Source organism: Bactrocera neohumeralis, chromosome 5, assembly GCF_024586455.1.
Source record: "Bactrocera neohumeralis isolate Rockhampton chromosome 5, APGP_CSIRO_Bneo_wtdbg2-racon-allhic-juicebox.fasta_v2, whole genome shotgun sequence".
Taxonomy (NCBI): Eukaryota; Metazoa; Arthropoda; class Insecta; order Diptera; family Tephritidae; genus Bactrocera; species Bactrocera neohumeralis.
This window is the reverse complement of record NC_065922.1, coordinates 78,868,917-78,892,858: the sequence shown is the minus strand read 5'-3', so window position 1 is coordinate 78,892,858 and position 23,942 is coordinate 78,868,917. Positions and strand designations below refer to the sequence as shown.

The 23,942-nt window shown below is 32.5% G+C and overlaps 2 protein-coding genes and 2 non-coding genes across 12 annotated transcripts; 3 read left to right on the top strand and 1 right to left on the bottom strand.

The window, feature by feature from the left end:
• The first annotated feature begins 76 nt into the window (after window positions 1-76).
• Window positions 77-148, top strand: Trnah-gug (transfer RNA histidin (anticodon GUG)). Its single transcript has one exon. It is a non-coding gene; the product is annotated as a tRNA-His (tRNA).
• An 863-nt stretch (window positions 149-1,011) lies between these two features.
• Window positions 1,012-1,083, top strand: Trnah-gug (transfer RNA histidin (anticodon GUG)). The gene has a single exon. It is a non-coding gene; the product is annotated as a tRNA-His (tRNA).
• Window positions 1,084-1,915: 832 nt separating this feature from the next.
• On the bottom strand, window positions 1,916-23,843 carry LOC126759929 (somatomedin-B and thrombospondin type-1 domain-containing protein). Of its 9 annotated transcripts, none has more exons than XM_050475126.1 (6): window positions 23,582-23,843; window positions 22,337-22,722; window positions 19,040-19,234; window positions 17,433-17,523; window positions 3,216-3,292; window positions 1,916-3,120 (listed from the first exon to the last, which is right to left on the bottom strand). In XM_050475126.1, the coding sequence occupies exons 1-6, from the start codon at window positions 23,608-23,610 to the stop codon at window positions 2,792-2,794; spliced, it is 1,107 nt and encodes a 368-aa protein (XP_050331083.1). In that variant the 5' UTR covers window positions 23,611-23,843; the 3' UTR covers window positions 1,916-2,791. The 9 variants fall into 9 exon arrangements, with proteins under 9 accessions (XP_050331083.1, XP_050331086.1, XP_050331082.1 ...); XM_050475129.1 differs by lacking the exon at window positions 23,582-23,843 and adding an exon at window positions 22,850-23,297 and having other exon boundaries at window positions 22,337-22,766; XM_050475125.1 differs by lacking the exon at window positions 23,582-23,843 and adding an exon at window positions 22,850-23,297.
• On the top strand, window positions 4,163-17,893 carry LOC126759926 (protein sevenless). The gene is made up of 12 exons (XM_050475119.1): window positions 4,163-5,431; window positions 7,585-7,659; window positions 9,039-9,104; window positions 9,206-9,550; window positions 9,605-9,838; window positions 9,900-10,231; window positions 10,298-10,418; window positions 10,480-14,905; window positions 14,997-15,301; window positions 15,365-15,556; window positions 15,621-16,051; window positions 16,110-17,893. Exons 1-12 carry the CDS (start codon window positions 5,042-5,044, stop codon window positions 16,498-16,500), a joined length of 7,308 nt encoding a protein of 2,435 aa, XP_050331076.1. The 5' UTR covers window positions 4,163-5,041; the 3' UTR covers window positions 16,501-17,893.
• Window positions 23,844-23,942: the final 99 nt, after the last annotated feature.

Genomic DNA, 23,942 nt, shown 5'->3' with positions numbered 1-23,942 from the left:
AATAATAACGGTATGGTAAATATTTATATATATGAACATAATTGTACTTTGGTTAGATTTTAAATTGTCTTCAATAGCCGTGATCGTCTAGTGGTTAGGACCCTACGTTGTGGCCGTAGTAACCCAGGTTCGAATCCTGGTCACGGCAATGTTGTAATCAACATTGTCACGGAGGAAGATATTTTTTCATAATTCTTAAAACCGGTATTTCACTTGAAGAGTAGTAAGTAATATTATTTATAAGCATATATGTAAATAACTCGAAATTAATGAAAACAATAGCATATAGAATGTTTCGTTGCAGTTGATTTTTAGTGTACCACTATTTTCACATTCTTATATGCACCTTTATTTCAAATTGGATATACAAGAGAAACCTTTAGACAGAAAAATAAATGTATGGTATATTTACAAAATCTTTGCTTGTTATATGCAAACATTTTTTAATTTCTAGCGCCTTTTTATCTATTTATACATATCTGTCAAACCAGCTAACAAAATAAACTTGTTAGACATTTTAGCTAATGTTGCTTGCAAATATTTTCACATTTCTATTCCTATCGTTAAATTATCTTCAGCGGGAAGGTACATTTCTGGCTTTTTGGTGATTTTGAAAATACTCTTCAACCTTTCTTATATCCTGAAGGAATTATCCCTATTTGCCTCGTGGACTAGTCAAGTGGTATAGTAGATAAGACCATATATACAAAAATGATATGAAATATTCAAATGAAAAATAAAAATGCTAAATCCTAAACAAGTTGTGCATTAATACGATTTTAATACTACTTTCTACGCCCATTACTTTCGAAAATGTAGATAAATTTAGACTTCCTTTTGTTATGTTATGTTTTTACCTTTCAATCCGTAAGTGCCGAATATTTTATCAAAGCTTGAAAAGATTATGTACATATAAATATAAGATGGAAATTTGGCAAATATGATATGTGCGGCATTTGTGGCATTTGTGGCATTTGTGGCATTTGTCAAAATTGTAATAACTTCCCGGTAGCCGTGATCGTCTAGTGGTTAGGACCCTACGTTGTGGCCGTAGTAACCCAGGTTCGAATCCTGGTCACGGCAATGTTACGAAAACATTGTCACGGTGGGAGTTCTTTTTTTTAGCTCTAATTATCATAACAGAATTTCAGAATTTTACTTAAATTAAGTTACAGAAAATATTGAAAATATTGTTGCCTATGTAAGATTGTATACGAAAGTATGTGAGTGTATGTACTAGCTATGATGTTATTAAATTCATTGGTAATTTTGCTTTTTTAAGTTAAAATATAGAATTTTACATCCATATATTACCGGCCTTTTAATTCTTTTCAATGTATTCAATATACATATGTATATGTACATATGTGACATGTACTGAATTGGCAAATCAAAAAGAAAAACAATTCAATAAAATTATAATAAAATATGTACTTACCCAACATATAAACAAAAACAAAAACACTTTGATTGGATTTTAAAACCAGCTGATGAGGAACATATGCTCTAAAACTCTCCATTACTTTTTATATGCTAATTTAAAAATGAATAAATCCTTGTGGGTCACATGTGTGCATCGCCTTTTCATGCTGCTCTGAAAAACACGGGTAATCAATCAACACGTATACGTATACAGGTACATATATGTAAATACATATTTGCATATGTATGTAAATGCGTAAATTTAGAGTTTCCAAGTGATTTAATCAAAGTAATATAGTATTTAATATTATGAAAATGAATAAAATCTCGTGGTTAATCTACCCCTATCATTGAACATCAATTTAAATTTTTTATATATTCTTAATGCGCTCTATTATATTATAGCAAATAACTTCATATTCTACTTTAAACGTAATCGTTCGTATCAAACAATCAAGACTTCGCTAACTTAAAATATTTGAAAAAGCCATAGTGCACTTATTGCATCAACTTTTCGCTGTATAGAATGAATTTATTGCAGACATAAGAATATATTATATATGTAGATACAAGTATATTGGTATTTAACTCTAGAAAGATAACGCTATTTTAAGTATACCACTGAAAAGAAAACGATATGTCGAAATGACGATATCTTCTTTTGAAGATTATAAGAATGTCAAACTTTTAAAATTATTCGTTTTTTAACTGAGATCATTTATTTCATTCATTTTCAATCTTATGAGGTACACATGAAGACCGACTGAGTAAACTGCGCGGAGTTGCTCCGAATACAAATGATCAGACTTTCGTTCTCAGGCTAAAACAAAAATGAATATACCATTTTGACGTACCGTTATGTTATGGTTAATATACTAAAATGTAGTAAATATCGGAGGAACTTAATATAAAAAATGGTTGACAAAATCGGCTTTAACTATATTCAAAGCAATTTTCTATATCTACGTTTTTGAATTAAGAAATTGTATCACAGGACAGTCACATCAAAACGGGATTTAAAACCTACTCATAAATTATGTTTCAGGTGCTAATCTTATAATGAAAATATATATAATTATTTTTTTATTTCATATTTATTTTACTATTTATAAGTATTGCTTTCTTTCACTATTTATAAAAGTATATGTTGGAAGTCGGGTCGACTTTCCAACTTACAAATTTTATATAATTGATGTCAATTCCTACTGAAAGACTGAGCTTTCATGTTTATACATACATATGTATATCTGTATTTAATTACAATAATATTGCCTGTGGCGAATGTTTCTAATTATACATATAATAAATATTTTGTTTCGTGTAATTAATATAAACATTTTAAAATTACATATTTGATATGCTTATAGTTTTAAGCGAATTCAAAATGTGTATGTGAACATTTAGCCGTCTCTAGAGTGAGTCGCAGCCATTTCCCTTGACAAGACGGAATTGCGGATGCTCGCCACCATGAAGATCTACCCGTCGCACCTTCACCACGACACTGCGTATTTTCCCTGTATTTAATATTATTGTTATGAACTGCAGAGTTTCTAGGCATCAAACGCGGTGCATTCAATTTTGCTACTCTGTTAGTGTCTCGCAATGTAAAGTTTTGCGCGGCTATATTCATTTCGTCATTCCATAAGGTCAATTTGTTGGACATTTTCCTTATATTACATCGCACTGATATTCGATCACCTTTAAAGGTATGTATATGTTTTTATTTATATTTGTGTACATGTTCTTCATATAAATATAGTTACAAATTAGAGAAAATATGAAAAAAAAATCACCTTCTAAAAGAAAATTGTAGGGAGCAATTTTGTTGCACTCCTTTGCTGCATTAATTACTTCAAATTCTATGCAATAGCTGAAAGATCAAAAATATATGTATATGATTATGTATAAAAATTATTATGAAAATAGAGTTCAGTTCCACTATTTATTCGTAAATATCTCAAAATATTAATTCATCCCTTTGAATCCACTTTTCACACTAAAACACTTCTTTAAACATAAAATATGAAAGAAAATAAAAAAACTTACATACATATGTACATACATGTTCATCCAGGATTAAATTGTGCCAATTAAATTTAGATTTTCCAGCCAATTTATTTTTTAAGCTTCAATAGCCCGTTCGCTAAAATAAACCATTTCTTTTTCACATGAACGCACTTTAAACACAAAAGGTAAAGGAAATCAAAATATAGCACCTTCATTCATTTCTTAACGGAAACGGAAATCATTAAAATCCGTTATCTGTTACTGCAGGTACATAAAAATTGTCAATTGTATGTGTTAAAAAATAATTAATTTATAAATTACAAACTGTATTAACTGTTTCTTCTTGTTTTACAAACTAAGAGAAATGAAGTTAAATATTGGTTTGTGCTCGGAAGTTTTTATTCACATACTATACTGCTCATATTCAGTCTTCCCTCTTCCTGTTTTTCTACAGCGTTTTTATATAAGAATTTAATCTAATTTTACTGAAACAGAAGTAATTTTCACACTTCAAATTATTGTCAAAGGTCTAAATAAGCCTACATATGTATACATTATACATACAATGAAAATATATCAGGTATACTTATAAACATATTTTTGCGTATATCGAAAAGCTCTCTGAATATGAAAAGATATTTGTTTGGAATTGAATCTAAGAGGCCACATTGCAAGAATAAATATACTGACATTCGAGCTACAAGTAAGAGCTGAGCTGGCTTTGAGCGATCAGTTGTGATTTGAGCGTGGTTCGGGAAAGAACACCAGAACAAAGGTAGCGCGAGTGAATACTAAAGTAAACCTATGAGAACGCGCGTACTTTGTTTAACTTATAAATATTGAACAAAAACGATATACAAGTATACGTCAGTTACATATTAGATTGTATCTACATATTTATATACATATGTATATACTATAAATGAGCGAAAGTGAATATAAAAGAGATTTATGAAAATTTAATTATTAAAAATGCCAGAGAAGCGAACAATTAATACTTAATAATTTTAGTTTATAGCTTAATCAATTTTTGATGAAAGTCAAAAAAGTGTGGTAATTGACAGAGTACAAAAAATCAACAATATTATGACAATAATGGTCTAATTATAACATATTTACTTTTTATAAACTCAAACTGTGGTATATAATCGATGTAATTATATTCACAACAAAAATTTCTCAAATGGAGAAATAAGTTTTGTTAACCGCATGTGTGCATACTCACAAAGAAAAATCTAAATAAATATATATCAACTCACATATGGTATACGAATTAATAAAAATTAATTGACGACACAAAAAATTAATTGAATCTAAAATACACGCGGCGTCTCAAGTTGACTTGAAGAAAACAATTAACGCACTGGTATATACCGAAAATTTCAAGATTTCTGCTAAAAAAGACTAGCTTTTGGAATGTTCTTTACAATATGTTTGTGAATAAGGTCACAACTATAATGAATTTACTAAACCACTTACATAGCAAACACTGCGACCGTTTCTTGTATTAAAAATTAAATACTCTCTGCATAACCAACTTGCGTGAGGAGGGGATCTTTACCGCATGCATACATTTATGCATATGTAGATCATTGTACAAGAACAATTAAGAATGATTATTCATGTTGATGTGTGGGCACGACTATATACAATTTGTCACATATCCTGCAAATGTGCGAACAAAATATGTGACGGAATTTCATTGGCATCAATAATGAACTCATTTCATTGGCTGATAATACTCCTATTGTTGGTTAGTTGTGATATGTGCAAATCAAATGAATATCCAGTGACAAGCAAAGCAGTTACTGGCAGCACAAACAGTGACGAGCAAGTAACGAATGTTACTACACATCTGTTCGATGCAAATATTGGACAGAAAATTGACCTTGAATCTGAATACGCCACTACTCAAAGAGGAGAGATCTTTGATACAATAAATGTAAAAAATGCAACGATTATAAATGTAACAAACGAGTGTTTGGAACACTGCAAACTGGAAGTAAGTTTACGGTAAAAAATATATAAAAAAAGTTATTCCTCTGAGCATCATTATTGCATCTGTGACAATATAAGAATTGGTAAATGGAAAGAAATGCAAACGTAGCGATTTGCAACTAGTTTTTATTAATTATAAATATGTACTCACTGTATTTAAACAAACGTAATTTTGCAATACAAGATTTCTGTAATTATAATTAACTCGTATGTGCATACCTATTTGCAATAACAATTATGCATCTTGCTAGAGAATTACTTTAATACATGACTGAGCAAATAGATATTAACTTTGATGAATTCCCGCTAGTCATAGCACAGCATTTATATATGGAGAGTAGTTCAATATTTACATACCATATACATTGAATTTCCTCATAGCCAGATACCCACATCAGGGTGTTTCGTCCGGTTAAGGGAATTTCTATATGTGGGGAAGTGGCAAAAATTTGTGTTTAAAATGTTTTTTTTTAGAGTCAGTAGCTGAAACTCAGAATTATATTTCTACAGAACTAATAATTGCGAACCAATGATAGCCAGGAGTGAATGAATGATTGTCATCCTATTAGTTTCCGTTGAGCTACCGCGAACCAGACGGCGCCAGCGCAAGTCAATTTATTTGTTGTGAAAAAAAAATTGGGAACTATAAATTTTTCGCACTTTTCTTTTTATGAAACCTTGTCCGTTTATCGGAGATAATTTGAGCGAATTAGTGTTTGTGTCCAGTCATTGAAACGTACTTATTTATGTCCAGCTATTAAAATTGGTTTTGTATGAACATATTAATGAAAACGTTTTGTTCATGAAATTCGTCCAGTTATGGGAGCGTTCCGTCTATGAGATCTGTCCGTAATGGAGAATTTCACTGTATTTATTTTATTTTTTTCACCTTTGCACTATTATCTTAACATTAAATAAAAACTTGACGGATTGAAAATGTATTTTTCCAAAAGCACTTCTTAAATTGTCACTTCTACAATGACATAACTACAATTAGCTGACACTTTTTACATAGGCGTAGATGTACATACTAGATACCAAATATTTACTTTAATTAACGGCTAATTAGTAGCATGTAAACTAAGATCAACCAATCTCATGTGCCGTGTCGTACGCTGCTTGCTCACGTGTTTGAAATTGTCTTTAAGCAGTGAAGATTTTTATATATGTACATACATATGTGCAGCTCATGTACTTTTTGTCAATTAAAACAGACAATTCGCAAAGAAGCATAAGCTCATACGTGCGTATATGTACATACATATGGTATATACTCACGTATGTATGTATGTATAGAAAACACAGTGCCATTATGGTAGCGCCGCTTACCACACTTTGCACGATTTCTACGAGCACAGCTTGCTTGCGCTAGAAATGTGGAACACATCTTCATTGGGCAGTCGTTAAATATGTAATATGAATTATATAAACGAATGCTAACATTTAATAGCTACTATATCACCGAATATATACATATGTATTAGTACACATGTAGTCGAATGCACATTCCTTTTACAACAATGGCCAATTGATTAGAGATCTTCATACAATTGCATTTAAGTAAGCTCAGCAAGATGAATCGCAGCAGCATTTGTGAGTAACGGTGAGGACTAGTTGCAAAATTAGGTAGATTCGAATGTCTAGTACTGTCTATAAGATATAATTCAGCCAAAGAAGAAAATAGTAACACGTGACCAAATTACCATGGTTGTGCATAATTTATCATTTCAAAACTTCTTTTATTGACCTTTTCTCCCCTAGTTCTATTACTACTATCATATGCACGTCACATGCATCTATAGATTTATACTATATTATATTTTAGTATAGCAAAATTTCGTAACCCAACAACACGAGACTACTACATAAATATGTTATTCATATTACAAAAAAAAACAAAAAGCACTTTAAAATGTTTGTTTTAGATGTTTGTTTACCGATTCTGCACAAAAATAAAATACTTCAAGCTTGAAGTACATAAAACAAATAATTTTACAATAGATACGTGTGTATACATGAAATAACGTATTTATCTTGAATATTACTACTAATATTTAATATACTACTATTGTAGTTTCGTAAATAAGAATTATAACAGTATGTACTAACTGATTTTTCTTATACCAACGAAACTGATTGTTGCAATATATTTTTAAGGCGGCTAATTATTTCAATGAGTACGGATTGGATTGTGGTGAAAAAGGCGGGAGTTCCGTTTGCTTCGAGAGACGAGTAAGTAAAAATGTTAATTACCGTAAGTCACATCGAAAGGTTAAAGCCACTAAAATCGTATACATTTTCGCATGTTTTACAAATGAAAAAATACGGTCAGATCCCTTTTAAATATTTTTTTTTCAAACGTCGCTTAAAAGTATGTACATGTATCGGGTGATTTTTTAAGAGCTTGATAACTTTTTTAAAAAAAAAAACGCATAAAATTTGCAAAATCTCATCGGTTCTTTATTTGAAACGTTAGATTGGTTCATGACATTTACTTTTTGAAGATAATTTCATTTAAATGTTGACTCATGTGGTTTCAACAAGATGGCGCTACATGCCACACAGCTCGCGATTCTATGGCCATTTTGAGGGAAAACTTCGGAGAACAATTCATCTCAAGAAATGGACCCGTAAGTTGGCCACCAAGATCATGCGATTTAACGCCTTTAGACTATTTTTTGTGGGGCTACGTCAAGTCTAAAGTCTACAGAAATAAGCCAGCAACTATTCCAGCTTTGGAAGACAACATTTCCGAAGAAATTCGGGCTATTCCGGCCGAAATGCTCGAAAAAGTTGCCCAAAATTGGACTTTCCGAATGGACCACCTAAGACGCAGCCGCGGTCAACATTTAAATGAAATTATCTTCAAAAAGTAAATGTCATGAACCAATCTAACGTTTCAAATAAAGAACCGATGAGATTTTGCAAATTTTATGCGTTTTTTTTTTAAAAAAGTTATCAAGCTCTTAAAAAATCACCCGATATAATAAAAATTGTATCATAGTTAAAATTTATTTGAGGGCAAATAAGATATAACGTATTTTTCCTTTAAAAATTTGTATACGTAGAAAAATAAGAAAAAAAATTAATCGAATATATAAAGCAATCAAAATAACACGGCGTGCAATGGCCAATGGAAATTTGAGAACAGGAATTATCGTAAGGAACAAATAAAGGAGAATTAAGACGAAAGGGACTAAGAGACATTGAAGTTTTCAAGAAAACTAAGTAAGAAGTTTACCTAAGGGAACATATAAATTAAAACACAGTTTGAATGGACCAACAATTCGCAGTGTTTAAACTACCTTGTGCAAGTAATATATGTTTGTATTTTGGTTACTGTACCTAAAATCTCACTTTCCTAATCAATTATTTTATAACTATACTCGTGCCACAAATCAACATCCCCAACTTCCTCTTTAATTTCTTAAGCTTACAAAGGTTGCAACCTGACTTATTAGCGAATGCTTGCACACATACATAGTATGTATAGTATATAGCTGCGAGAAAAACGAATGTATCACTTAATACATAGTATGCAGCGTTTAACGTAGGTACATACCTATGTATGTATGTATGTATATTTAAAATATAAAGACTAATTCTTACAGTGCACAAAAGGATGTGAACAATGGATGGAAGCGTTAACCAACCCTGAGGGCTGCCAGGAAATATGTGTAAGTGTTTATATTATGTGCATATGGTCTTGCACATCACATGCACTATTTATCAGGCTTCATATATTAATTCCCACACTTACCTTTTTACAACATATTAGGTTTCAACGCAACTACATAGCCTTGATTTACCATGCACGTTTGCTTGCGAGATGGGTCAAAGGCGATACTGGGATTACGCAAAGGAAACGATAGAACCGAAAATAAAACTAGAAGTACCTTATGTAAAAATGTCAAATAACACAGATGAGTTTAAATTGGTTTGGAATATATTGTTTCCTGATTCCTTTTTTGCAAGCCACCAGTTTAGTATATACATACAATACCAATACATTAAAGAAAACATATCCGAACCACAAGCTTGGAAAAATCTTACAAATTTTAACTGCAACCGGCATTTCATCTGCGAAATATTAAATGATTTGATTCCTTTTGCCGTATATAAGGTAAGCATAAACTTAAAAGCTGTACAAACTGTATTGAAATGTTTTCCTCTTCAGTTTCGTTACAATTTGAAATTTGGAAAGAATATGAATCAAATTTTACATTCACCACCAACAAAGCCATTCAGAACCAAAGCCAAGGGGGTACCGCTTTCGAAACCACTGTTGAAACAAGCAATTGCTTTAGATCCCAATCACATCAGTATCACTTGGGAACCAGGTATTTTTACTTGTGGGCCTTTAAAAGGTTATGTGTTGACATTGGAAAATGCAAATTCATCACAAAAACAGGTATTTAAAAGCAAAGGTTGCGAATGTTTAATTATAAAACTACTAGTCTCATTGTAAATAGATATTATCGCACGACAGAAGAAGTTTTGTTTTTTCTCATTTGCTACCAGCTACGAAATACTCTGTAAAACTATCCATGTTAAATTCGGAGGGGGAAGGTAGTTTTGTTGAAACATTTATTCAAACAAAAGTTGCGCTTTTGTATGGAAATTCAGAGAACATTGACCTAGTGCTTTTAGCTGGGGAATATAGCATTAGAATTAAAAGTCTAGAATCTTTAACAGACTCTGAACTTGTATTCGAAAGTGAGCATCTTATAATAGATTATGCGCTTTACTCATCTTTTGGAGAGTACATTGTTTATATAATTGATTATTTGGGAAATATTATGAGGTACGTTATATAGTTTTTTAAATAAGAAATTTATTGTTTGTTATTCGAAATCACTGCTATTTACAGAGTCCCTTGGAATGATGAAAATCCAAAAGGTGCGATTCCTACTTTAGACAAATTGACTGAATTTAAACCGAAGAAAATTAGCGTGGATTGGTTAAATAAATTGCTTTTCATAGCGGTCCAAGTAAGTTTATTGCAAATGCCTTCTTCATAGTTATAAGCTGAATACTCTTCCACCATTTTAGACACCTATTGCCGAGTGGGCAATTATTTCCACGGATTTAGATGGAAACTTTCATAGTTTTATAATAAACAATGTAACTAAGTCAATAGATCAAATGGAAGTAGATCCCATAAATGGCTGGTTATTTTGGATCAACAATGGCAGCCTTATTCGAACAAATCTTGCTTCTAATTACTCAGAAATCGTAATTAAGAGTAATGTTGGTATTTTTTCAAACAATTATCAAAGGAGTTTAATAATATTTTATAACACAAGTGATCACGAATTATATGAAAGCACTTTTGATGGGAAATATAAACAAAATCTTCGTTTAAAACTATCTGCTAGCATGCAACAAATTCAAAGCTTTTGGTACAACGGGATTCATCTGCTCGGCACGAACGGTACACATTTATTCAGGAAGAACTACAATTCAAATGAGTATGACATTTCGATGGTGAGAGAGTTGGAATGGTGTTGGAGTATTACGCCATTGACACGACAAGCTAATTTTATACAAGCACAACCAACGCTAGAGAAAATCCCGGAAAATGTGAGAGCTTTTGTCACTTCTAAGATGGCGAAAATTGTTTGGAATGAACCGAAGCTAAATGAATACCAGACAGAATATGCTTGGCGCAAGTGGGATTATGAGCTTGAAATAATGGACTTGGCAAGTAATAGCGCTTTTAATATACGCAATATAAAGACAAACTATTTCAATGTGGAAAAATTGCAACCGAACAATGTGTATAAGTTTCGTGTACGTGTAGTTCTTGGTGGTACAATGGGCTTGTGGTCTAGAGCACTGTTGACACGTACTTGGCCCTTTGGGGAGTATATATTTTTAGCGGCAAGCCTAAATGGTATATACGAAATTAATGAAACCGGTGAGCATATAGAGCAGGTCGGTCAAATGGAAAACGTAAGAGATTTTGTGCAGTTGAATGCAACAATATACTACATAACTCAGGACAATCGCTTGCAATGTGCGAACATCATAAATCCTGAGATAAATTGCTCATTTACAGCCACAAATGCGATTAGCTTGTCATATGAGTGGCGAGGTGGGAAGATGTATTGGGTAGATTCTCTGGGAAATTGTGTGAAGAGAGCGAACTTAGATGGCAGTCAAGAAGAGATGCTACCCATATTCCGCGCTGAGTATATTGCAATAGATTCACATAATGGTCACATTTACTACTCAACAAGAACGAGATTAGTGAGACGACTTTTAGGTGATACGCTTGACACGGATGAATATGAATATTACCATACGAACACAAATGAAGACATAATAAGTGGATTTGCCTTGGATATTATAGCTAAACGACTGTTTTGGGTTGTTCGAAAAGGCGATGGAGACGTTCAGTTATTCCGAGTTAGCATTGACATGTTTATAGATGATTTGCAATACAGTTTCATAGAAAATGACATTCAAACGGGCTCCATAGAATTTTTACATGAAATTGACAGTGTTATTTGGTTGAAATCGAATTCAAATGCAATTATTTTTGCAAGAGCAGGCAATTCAACTAATGAAATGCAAATTGAACTTCCTCAGTTAAGCAAAATAAACTGCATTTATTTGAAGTCAAGTTATATACTATCCATTGATTTGTCTGTTGTTCCTGAAGCTGTTGACATCAAAAGTATTCGTATTAATCAAGCCTATACAAATGAATGGATTATTAGATGGCATCCAGTTAATACCTCAGAAAATTATACAATATTCTACAACATTCTTTTACAATTCAATAATTCTAAATATCCAACAAATGTAATTTATAAGACTAACGAATCATTCGTAGTAATGGATAAAACTCACACGTTGGAGTCACATTTTAATATTTCTATAACACCGTTCACATATTGGAGCTTTGGTTCAACCACGACGCTACCGATTTTTATCCCTAGTACTAGTATCTCCCCTCCAAAACAAATGCGAATTTTTATTGAGCCTTTCAATGATCCACTTGAGGCTATAAACAATATTACCGCAACAGTTCGTTGGGAATCTCCGGAAAATGAAAATACCTCTTCCAAAATGGCATATAAAATTTATTGTTGGCTTGGAAAGGAACTGCACGCTGAAAGAATATATAATTCGAGTAATGAACAATTTTATGAAATATCAATTGATGGTCTGCGTATTGGGGAGTCTTATGTTTTTCAAGTACAATCTTTTATATCGGGAATTGAAAAACAAGGGCAGAACAGTACAATTCAACTTCACATTAATCCAGAAGTTCAACCCAAACCCGCATTTATATATGCCACAAGTGAATATATTGCAGAATATGATCTGGATTTAAATATCAGCAAAGTATTAATACAAATCAGCAGCCAAGTGGAGCATTTAGCAGTTATGTCAAGCGAAAAGCGTATTTTGTGGGTAAACGAAAATGTAGAGCTTATTTCGACAATATCTGATTTAAAGCCAATCAAATTAGCCAGAATGCGAGCTGAAGTGCTGTCGTTGACAGTTGACTGGATTCAACGAATTGTATACTGGGCCGAATTGGATACAGAAGATAAATCCAGTGTCTCCATATATGAGCTTGATTTATGTCAATTCGAAGGAAAAGTAATGGCACCACATAAATTACTTACTCTTGACAGAGGGAAGAATGTGCGAGACCTCACGATAATGCCATTTTTGAATATTCTTCTTTGGCTTGAACGTGACAAGGAAGCTAATACTTCTTCTCTTGCTGGTCGAATTTTGAGTAATTCCACCTTTATAGATTTCGAAACCACATATTTTGACAAAATGTTTGTGTCATCACCAGTGTCAGTTAGCCTTGTAGATAAGGATGGAAATATTTGTATTTATGACATTTCAAAGCGTGTATGTAGTTCACAAATTCAAACAGTACTGGCCAACCCAGAGGAAATAATTAAAGTAGACCGTGATGGCAATTATATATATATATTGGAAAATGAAAAAGTATATTCTTATAGTGTCCAAAACAAAAAAATTGAATATCAAGTAAACATTGAACACATAAAAAATGTCAAGGCATATAACTATCAACATTTTCCTGAGCGCAACTGCCTTTTACCGGATCATAATATCTTATTAAAAAATAAGCAATCATTAAACCCCAAAGTAATTTACGTGGGTGAAAACTATATGACATTGAGTTTTCCAAACTTAGATGAAATTGAGAAATGTAAAGTAAAAGTTCCGGGGATAAAAAATACTTTATGGATTACAGATAATGACAAAGTGTCGCGAAGCCATATAACATTCGATAACACTCTAAACGTAACAAATATTCAGCCTTTTACCAATTATACATTACAATTGTCTATATCATCATATTATCAAAGAAAGTTCAAATTAGATGAATGGTATTCTGACATTATGACAGTGCTCACAGATGTGGGTACGCCTTCTATGCCTCTCAATTTTACGGCATATGCATTAAATCCCACTCAAATTTATGTTATGTGGAATCCTCCGGAGCGACCCAATTGTGGAAAAGTATGGTATGAACTACATTGGCAAGAGACGATCTCTAGTGAAGGGGCATACAAACGAATTAACGGTCTAAACTACTTAGTTACGAATTTAGAATCTTCTCGAGAGTATAAATTTTGGTTGAAAGCTTTTTCCACCAAATCCAAATTCAACAGCACACTTTCAGTCATAGTGAAGACATTTGAAACTCCTTCTCGACTTTGGCTGGTCAAAAAATCTGCTCATAACTTCACTTTAAGTTGGGTTACTTCGGATAACGTTACAAGGTCGGTTCTAGCATGTCAAGAAGTAAATGGAGACAATGAGTTCAGCATTGATATTACAGAAGATTCTTCTTTAATAGTTGTACCAAATTTAGATCCAAAAACGAAATATCAGTTTTTCCTTGAAATATTTTATGGATCTCTTGTAGATCCTTATATATGGCCAGAGGTTCCTAATGAATACTTCATTTATGAAACCCTGGGAGCAGCTCCTGGACGACCGGGTCAACCGCAGATCGAACATACCATAAGTGACGTGTTTAGGATATTTTGGGACGCAGCTCCAAATAATGGGGAGTTAATAACTGAATATTCTTTGGAGGCGCTACAAGCTCGTAAAACCAAACGCATAAGAAGAAGTCAAGCGATAAACCTAGACTACATAAATAATTCTGTAGACGGTTACAGTCAAGTTCTTTGGGCGGAAGAACCAAGTCCAATTGAAGATAAATGGATAGTTGCATGTAGTACAACGGAATTAAGTTGCATTATACGAGAAATTTATATACAGAGGCTTTTGATGTTCCGAGTGCGCGCAAGAAACGACCTATATGGTTGGGGTCCATATAGTGTGGATAGCGAACGAATTTCAGAACCTTTTGTGTCTCCAGAGAAAAGGGATTCATTGGTATTAGCTATCATAACTCCGGCAGCTATTGTTTCTACATTCGTGATTATTTTAATTCTATTACGTACATGTAAGTTTGCACTTATACTTTTTGCACTCTTGCAACATACCAAACGGTTGTTTGTATCAATTAACAATTCCATTAACTTTTACATATTTAGTACAAGTTAGACGGCAAAAAGCTAAAAAACTACTTGAAAAAAGCCGTCCAAGTATATGGAGCAATATATCTACACTACAGCACCAGCAACTTATGGCATCTCGTAATAGAGCATTTTCTACCACAAGCCATTCGACATTGTATACTGGTGGTCCTCTTAGTGATGCCGATATTGCTCTTTTACCTCACATCAATTGGAGCCAAATAACAATATTGCATTTTTTGGGAAGCGGTGCATTTGGAGAAGTCTATGAAGGATTAATAAAACACGAAAATAGTGATCAACAGGAAAAAGTTGCTATTAAAGCAAGTATTGAAAATGATATAAGTAAATAAAACGAAAGTAAGTGTGTATATTTCATTATTTAGAGCCTCCGAAAAGGTGCTAGTGAATTTGCTGAACTTCTACAAGAAGCTCAATTAATGAGCAACTTCAAGCATGATAATATTGTCCAACTTATTGGTGTTTGCTTTGACACTGAGTCTATTTCTATAATAATGGAGCATATGGAAGGAGGGGACTTACTGACTTATGTTCGCAATTCAAGACCGAACTCTAAGGTACCTACATACTATTTTATCTTCATTAAATTGAGACTACAATCTACACAAACTATCTTTATAGAGGCCTATAGCTTCCCTGAAACTCTTAGACCTAATATCAATGTGTATTGACGTATGCAAAGGTTGTTGTTATCTAGAAGATATGCATTTTGTACATCGCGACCTTGCATGCCGTAACTGCTTGGTATCTTCCAATGATCCAAGTAAACGTATGGTGAAAATTGGTGACTTTGGATTAGCTCGTGACATATATAAAAGCGACTATTATCGTAAAGAAGGTGAAGGTCTTTTGCCAGTTCGTTGGATGTCTCCAGAAAGTCTAGTCGATGGTATTTTCACAACACATTCTGACGTGTGGGCTTTTGCCGTTCTTTGTTGGGAAATATTTACTTTGGGTCAGCAGCCTTATGCTGCAAGAAATAACTATGAAGTCCTAAATTACGTGAAGGACGGAGGAAGACTAGAGAAGCCTGAAACTTGTCCCGCTGAACTGTAAGTCTTAATATACAAAATATTATACAGATTCGTTTTATTATCGAAATATCCACAGGTTTACTTTGTTGTTACAATGTTGGAGTAAACCGCCGGAAGACCGTCCATCGTTTGGAAATTGTTTTGTTGAATTGTTAAGGATTAAAACAGAGTTAAGACGAATTAATTTAGGATTTACAAATGACAGCTCTGATAATGCTGTATATGCTAATCAGGAAGAAAGTTGTTTGAGTACATTTCCTATGTTCACGGTTGCAAAAGAAAAAGCTCATAAAGTTCCCACTGAACCAATAAATAGCAATGTAAGCTTGCTAACTCAGTTGGAAACATTTTATCAAGACGTCGGCACTGAAACAATATCTGACGATTCTCAATTAATCGAAACGGAAATAGAAGTAATTAATATTGGTATGAGCTCTCAAATTAACGAAGCTATATCAAGGTTATGAAAACCCGTCCAAAACAAACCGATTTACAAATATGAGTATTTATTTTATTCTCAATAAAGAACTGACGAAACGTTATATGTTATAACCAATATGTTCGAATTTGTACAAATATATGTCATCTAACTTTTAAAAATATTTAGTACTTGTTAATATCTGATTTGTTATTCATTTGATGCACTCTATGAAACTTAACTTAATTTTAAAGCAAAAGCTAATTTGAAATTAAACAAATTTACATAATAATTGGCAAAAGATAAACTAACAGCTGTATGTATACTTTTCACAAGTCACTCTTTCTTGCAAGAGTTCATAATGCTGTAAAGAACCGAAAACACACACAAACCCACACAAAGAAATTTCAAGTTTGAATTGCCATACATCTGTTTCGGTTGTTTTCAGTTACTTTATCAACACCTCGTACACGAATATTTGTTTTTCCTGAGGATTACATTTTGTCCCTAGAGTTTCACGTGCTGCTTATCCGAAGGAATGAGTAAGAACAGACCGCCAATTGGCAGGTATGGTATAAGCAAATTATGCTAAATTCGTAACATGGTTTTCGGCAGCACAGTAATAAAACGTACATATGTAATTCCGGAAAGCGCTAGTAAAGAGGTATGCAAAGCTTACTGAATGCGGACAGACCCAATTATTACTTATTTCTCTTATTCCCATTTTAGTATTATTGTTATATTTAGTTTATTTTCGCTAATTCCAAAATTTCTGACAAGTTTTTCAATGAGAAATATATAAAAAAGACGCGCCTAATCGAAGACTTTGGAGGAACAACCGAAAATCATTATTATTCAGTATATACTAAAATATATAATATATGTATATTAAATTATTTAAATCCTATCATACCGCATACATATACTTTGAGCTATTTATTAATAATAATTGTAAATATCTAATAAAAAATTGAGACATACCTCTTGAGATTGTTTGTTTGCCGAAGAGATTCTTTACTTGTATTTGAATTATAATTATAGAATACCGAAGATGGAAGTAGAACTGCATTTTCTGAAATTATACCAAAATCCTTACAATTTTAGTATTAAAATAAAAATAAAACATATTTAAATAGATATATGTAGATGTTTATGTATGTAACAATATACATACATAAGTATATACATACATATGTATGTAAGTGTAAGGAAAGTGCCTTTTAATATTTTTAAAATATTTAAATATTTAGATAACAAGTTAAACACAATGAAGATCGGCAAGAATATTGTGTAGAAATGTTGTTCTAAGCGGAATGTATTGATTATTGTATAAAAATAACGGAACCAAAGTTTAACTGTAGTGGATGAAACAGAAATGAATATACATATATGTAATTTAAACTTATTTCAACATTATCAAATACAATTATTTGTTTCAATTACTTAGCACGTGTATAATACATACTATCGTCTACATCTGTAATATTACGTAAAAACATTTACTGCAACTTCTTGCTAATTTTAATATGGAAAAGCATCTGTTAATTTGCTTTAATTATTATACATATATTGCTAAAGTTAGTGGAACTTATACATCTACAAACTCGCACATGTATATTATTTAAAGGGCAAAAAAGAAAAGCCTCATGCAAATTTGATGGCATGAAAATGACTTTCTTACTACAAAGCTCACTTTCAGACTTTTAAAACATTCTGATGTGTGCGTCCCTTTACGCATTACAAAGTGTGCTCATCGCTGACAATTTGTAGTCTCGATGTGTTTAAGTTGCAAGAATTCAGTTGTATGCTTCCCCGCAGCATCACGAAATTTAGAGGTGATTACTGTGTCACTCATAATACGGTCACAACGTCACCCCCACGCGTGCAATTTTAAATGCATATATGTGGCCATATTCATATATTTATATGCATGTGTATAAAAAGACGAATACATAGCCATAGGTACACTCATAAATAGGCAACTGTTATATAAAATTGCTTGCTCACTCTGCGGTCAACTAGTAAGGAGTGAAAGCGGTTTATATCTTCAATTTTCTGAATCTGATGGAACCATTCCGAACCATTATACATAAAAACATGAATAAAAATTTAATACAAAAAACCGCCGATGGACTAGTAGTTCTCCTGATACTAGTTGTAAAGTAGTTTATAACTAGTTGAATTTACTAAGTACTAACATAATATGAATACATTCAAGAGTATAATTTGTATGTATAAATACACTTAAATTTCTGCACTCTCGCGAGTTTGTGTGCAATTAGTTTTGCCCTGTTAAGGAGCAAGGAGCAAAGAGTTGCTTTTTACGTAATTATTGCCAAGCGTTCGTTTTGAACACTATTTGTAAAGTGTGGCGTTTTACTCCTCAACGCGACTACTTTTGCTAATAGCAATTGTAAATGTAAAATTATATTTGAGACACGAGGCAATGAGGAGCTTACTTATCGTTTGTGGGTATGCAAAAATGTGTATGGACTTTTTTTTGTATTTAACGTTTTTTGACAATATTCATAATTTAATTCAGCAAAATGCAGACAAAATCATATTTTTTAAAATAAACTTCCACCTACCTCGAAAGATTCGTTTTCCTCTCTCGGTGTGACATCGAATACCTAAACAGCTTCTCTTTTGTGTCAGAGATGGGCAATGCTTTCCACCATTTTGCGGTGCCCGAATTATTTTACGGGTACGCAGCATGACCCCTGTACCGCAACTCTTATCACACTCACTCCATGCAGTCCATTCACTCACTTGACAGTCAACCACTAGAAGAGAGAAGATTACAGTTATTAATACAATATTTAAGTTGAATTTACACCAGTAAAGGATAATAACTAAGTAATTACACATGTATACATTTTACGTTTATTGTGGATGGGTGCACTTAGGCACATTACATTAATATATTTAGGTATACCTCATACAAATAATTATATGTGCATAACTAGGTTTCCTGTTTTCTCGCTATATGTATATGAAAAACTATCCTGTTTCTGAAATTGATTAATTCTTTGGTGATATGTTGTTGTTGTGAAATGACCAAAATTTTTTCTTTCTCCTTTCGTTCGTTGTACCGTTGCTTTCAAAACGAGCGTGAGCTTTCGGTACTGCGTAGTAAATAATTATATGTGCACATCAGTGCGAAATGATCGCAACTGCTGATAATAGCGTTTTCGGAAGTTAAGTTGCAAAAATTAGTTTGAGATATTTAATATAAGTATGTATGTAATTGTTCAAAATAGTGGAATTAATTTAAATATTTCGACATTGATTAGTTAAAATGCCATGAAACCAGTTTGACAGACCCTGAACAAGGTATCATTAAAGGAATACATGATAGCGGTGCGAATATCACCAATATCGCAAAAAAAATAAACCGACACCGGAACTGCATCTCTAATTACCTAAAAAATTTAAGTTAATATGGTACAATTCGACGAAGTGGGCGGAAAAGCAACATTGCTGTTTGCTGTGGTTGATTTAATGAGTAGCGAAAAAATTTAATGTCGTATGGGTCTCCAAATAACTGACAGTCGAATAGTGCAAAGAATCCATAAAAATCCATTACTGAAACATACCCCCATGGTGCCTAAACCCAAGCCTTCACAGCGACACTTGAAGGCTCGCATGGAGTTTGCAAATAAGTACCGTTTTTGATGCTAAGAATGGCATAACGTAATTTTTAGTAATAAAGTAGTTACAAAAGATATTGGAGAGATATGCGCGAGGATCGGCGATCCTGTTTTAAGCGAGGGTTGGCGTTGGCAGTGGGATAGTATGGGCTGCGTTCTGCCATAGGGGAAAGGAAATAAGTGCTACATCTCTACCCTAATGAATATTCAAATGTATGTGGGTTTCCTGTAGAGTGAATTAATAGAATTTGGTGGCAATTTATAAGGCGAAGACAGAACTTTTCAGTAGGACAATACTTCAATACACACAGTTTAGGTCACCAAATCCATCTTTACGGGGCGAAAAATGCCTGTATTGGACTGGTCCGCCTTAAGTCCGGCCCTAAATCCGATTGAGATCCTCTGGGGTATCGTCTCTGACAAAGTGTTCAAGAACGGTAAACGGTTTGAGACAGCAAGGACCTTAAAAAGGCAATAGACTAAGAGTAGGCCAATATTGATCCAGCCCACCTTAAATCCTTGGTGGATTAGATGCCATCCCGACTTAATTCCGTAATATGTCTGTATTGGACTGGTCCGCCTTAAGTCCGGCCCTAAATCCGATTGAGATCCTCTGGGGTATCGTCTCTGACAAAGTGTTCAAGAACGGTAAACGGTTTGAGACAGCAAGGACCTTAAAAAGGCAATAGACTAAGAATAGGCCAATATTGATCCAGCCCACCTTAAATCCTTGGTGGATTAGATGCCATCCCGACTTAATTCCGTAATACTGAATAATGGTAATAATATTGGCTATTAATATCATATATACATAATCACTAAAGATTATAAAAAAATAAAAATCAAATATGCACATATAAATATTTAGTACTAAGACTATTTTTGATTTAACTTCCTTATTACATACATATATTTGAAATTTGTTACCACTTTATGTTTTTATTTTGTAAACTTTATCTGTAAATAAAATCACATACCCAAATTTTCAATATCAGCTTTTGTACTTTTTTAATCAAGAAAATACATGATGCACATGTAATTATTTGTATGAGGTAACATTGCAGATCCAATTTCTATATAAAGCCAGCTTCTGGATAAATCAAAACTTATCACAACACACAATAAAAATTTCCGACGTTTTTCTGGTGACTACTAGGTAGATGTACATTACAAAGGTTCAGGACAGCTAAATATTCAGATTACCTCAATTTTATCAAAAGTACCTTTAATCTGTTTATCAGACCTATATATGTACATATATAGAGCCATTATGTACGCATATACATATGTAAATACACCTACATACATATGTATATAAAATAAACGCTCATAATTACGGTTACATGACGAGCCAAGTATTTTATTCGCTTTTCTAAAAAGTTTACAGATTTAAGATAAAATCTTAAAACCAGAAAATACAGATATTTTTAGATTATAAATTTAATAGATCAATGAGCTCGAACACCTTCGACTGAATGTATAAAAATTTAATTCTCTACGTTGCACCACTTTGATGTTGGGAGTGTATTAAAACGTGCTTTTGTTCTGCTAATCGCAATCTCACGCATAAGGTAATATACATATAATACATATACCATTATATACATATGTATATACAATGTATAAAGCACCACTTTATGGGTGTTGTGTTATTTTAAATATATTTCGGGGAAAGCTGGCGAAGACCACACAAACTTCAAGCCAGTTGCGACCCACGTACATAAGCACTAAATATATGTCCTAACGCATACGAAAATAACATTTCTCTTATCCTCTACCAAAATAAAAAATGACATCAAAATTTGACAACAACCATCCCCAATCTACATTGCCTAAATCTTTTTTGAAATGGTTGGTTGCCCTACCTAATTCGTAATATAATATTCATGTGAACTGTGTTACAATTATAAAAAAACATTATCAGTTAAACTGGATGTAAATTTCTAATGTTTGCTACCTTTTTATATTCAATTATGGTGTTAAGCGAAATTTTAATAACTTTGTACATGTAATCCTAGAATAGCTTATCATCCTTATGTATGTACATATGTACATTCATATTTATGTATATGGTATATTAGTGTGTGTTCTCTTTGGATAATAAGAATATAAATATATTTTTAATATTAATTTTATATATTAAATTTTAATCGATTCAGTCATTCTTTAAAATTATTACTAACTTCATTTATTAGGTTTTATTTGATTAATTTATTCTTTGTAACTTAAATTTACCTCGACAGTGATCCTTAAAATCGGTACAACAGTCGCCTAATTTCAGACAAGCGTGGTCACAATAACATGGTTTTTCGTTTAGGTCTTCAATTATTGCATTAATTGGTGTCTTTTGAACAACACAAGAGGAGTCACGCCCATTGCAGCAGAGCTGCGCTTCACGACATGACCCTGCTGAAACTGATTGCGGTTGCAATAGCAATACAGCCACAATCAATAATTCCAATAGAAGAGCTGTTATGTGAAAACATCGATAGTGCATTTTTTCAGTACGGATGGCAGACAATACAAATATGATGCATGTCGGAGATATTGTAGACTGTGTTGTACACATTTCCGTGAAATTGACTAAAGAGTTTCCGCAATTGAACCAAGTATCAGTAATACTGATTGTTGTTGAAGCGACAGTGATGTTGAAAATTAGTTAAATCTTAAATATTATAAAATCACATAGATTATAGACTACAATTACGTAGTTACATGCAGCATATGTGCATATACATAAATTTATACCTGAAAATAATGTACACGCGTGTTATGAACATTTATTAGCATTTAGTCCTTAATCAAATATACTACCTAGAAATGGTATTTGCGTTTCATGTTAAATCAAATTGTTCATGAAATTATTCATGTTTTTTCACTTTTTATATATTATTTTATGCCATAACTAAGCAGAAAACAAATATACTTATATCAACCGGCATACTCGCGATAGTGCCAAAATAACAATTTCAAAACAATTGCATATATATGTATTATTATCTAATTATTTGTAACTTTGAATAAATAATGATTGTTAGCCTCTAGTCCATTAATTCTCCTAATACACATTCGATGTTTCACCTTTCAAGCGAAGTGATTTTTTATACTTATTTATTTGCAAATTTGTTAGCATTTCTTTATCTTAACATTTTCACTATTACGCCGGTCACCGAACAATCTTATTAAATGGCAAAAGGACGACTGTAACATGAATTGAACATAAATTGTTGCTCCTACATATAACATAGCTCTCTGCTTTGTGACATGCGCTCATCACATAATCTCAGTTAGGGGAATGAGAAGATAAATCCTACTTGATTGTGTATCAAATAAATTTAAACTAGTGTCAATATTATTGAACGAAATAAGTCTTTTCATACTTACATTATATACGCATTTATATAAAATGAAAATTAACTAACCAGAAAAGATAAATGGATTACAGAAGTTAAAAAAAATAGGTTAGATAAAATTACTTACAATGCTGCAACCAAGAACGGAGTTTTCATTCCCGGCTTTTGAGCTGTTTATAAAATATGGTCGTCTTGTTTACTCAAATGTGTTGATTTAATATTCCAAACGCACTATTTCAAAACAATACTTTTACTTATTTCCTAAACAATTTATTTAAGTTCATTAAATGGATGACGATATGAACAATTTGTAGCTGCATTCCAATAGGAAATGAGCGGGAACGAATAAAAGTTTAGCATCCGAATGCAAAAATAGCGATACCATCCTGATTTGATTGGTTGCATTTCACTAAATTGGTAGCACTGGCATTAAATCTATTTCAAAAATATTGTAATTTTTTTCAAAGTGATCTTATTGAGTTACGAAT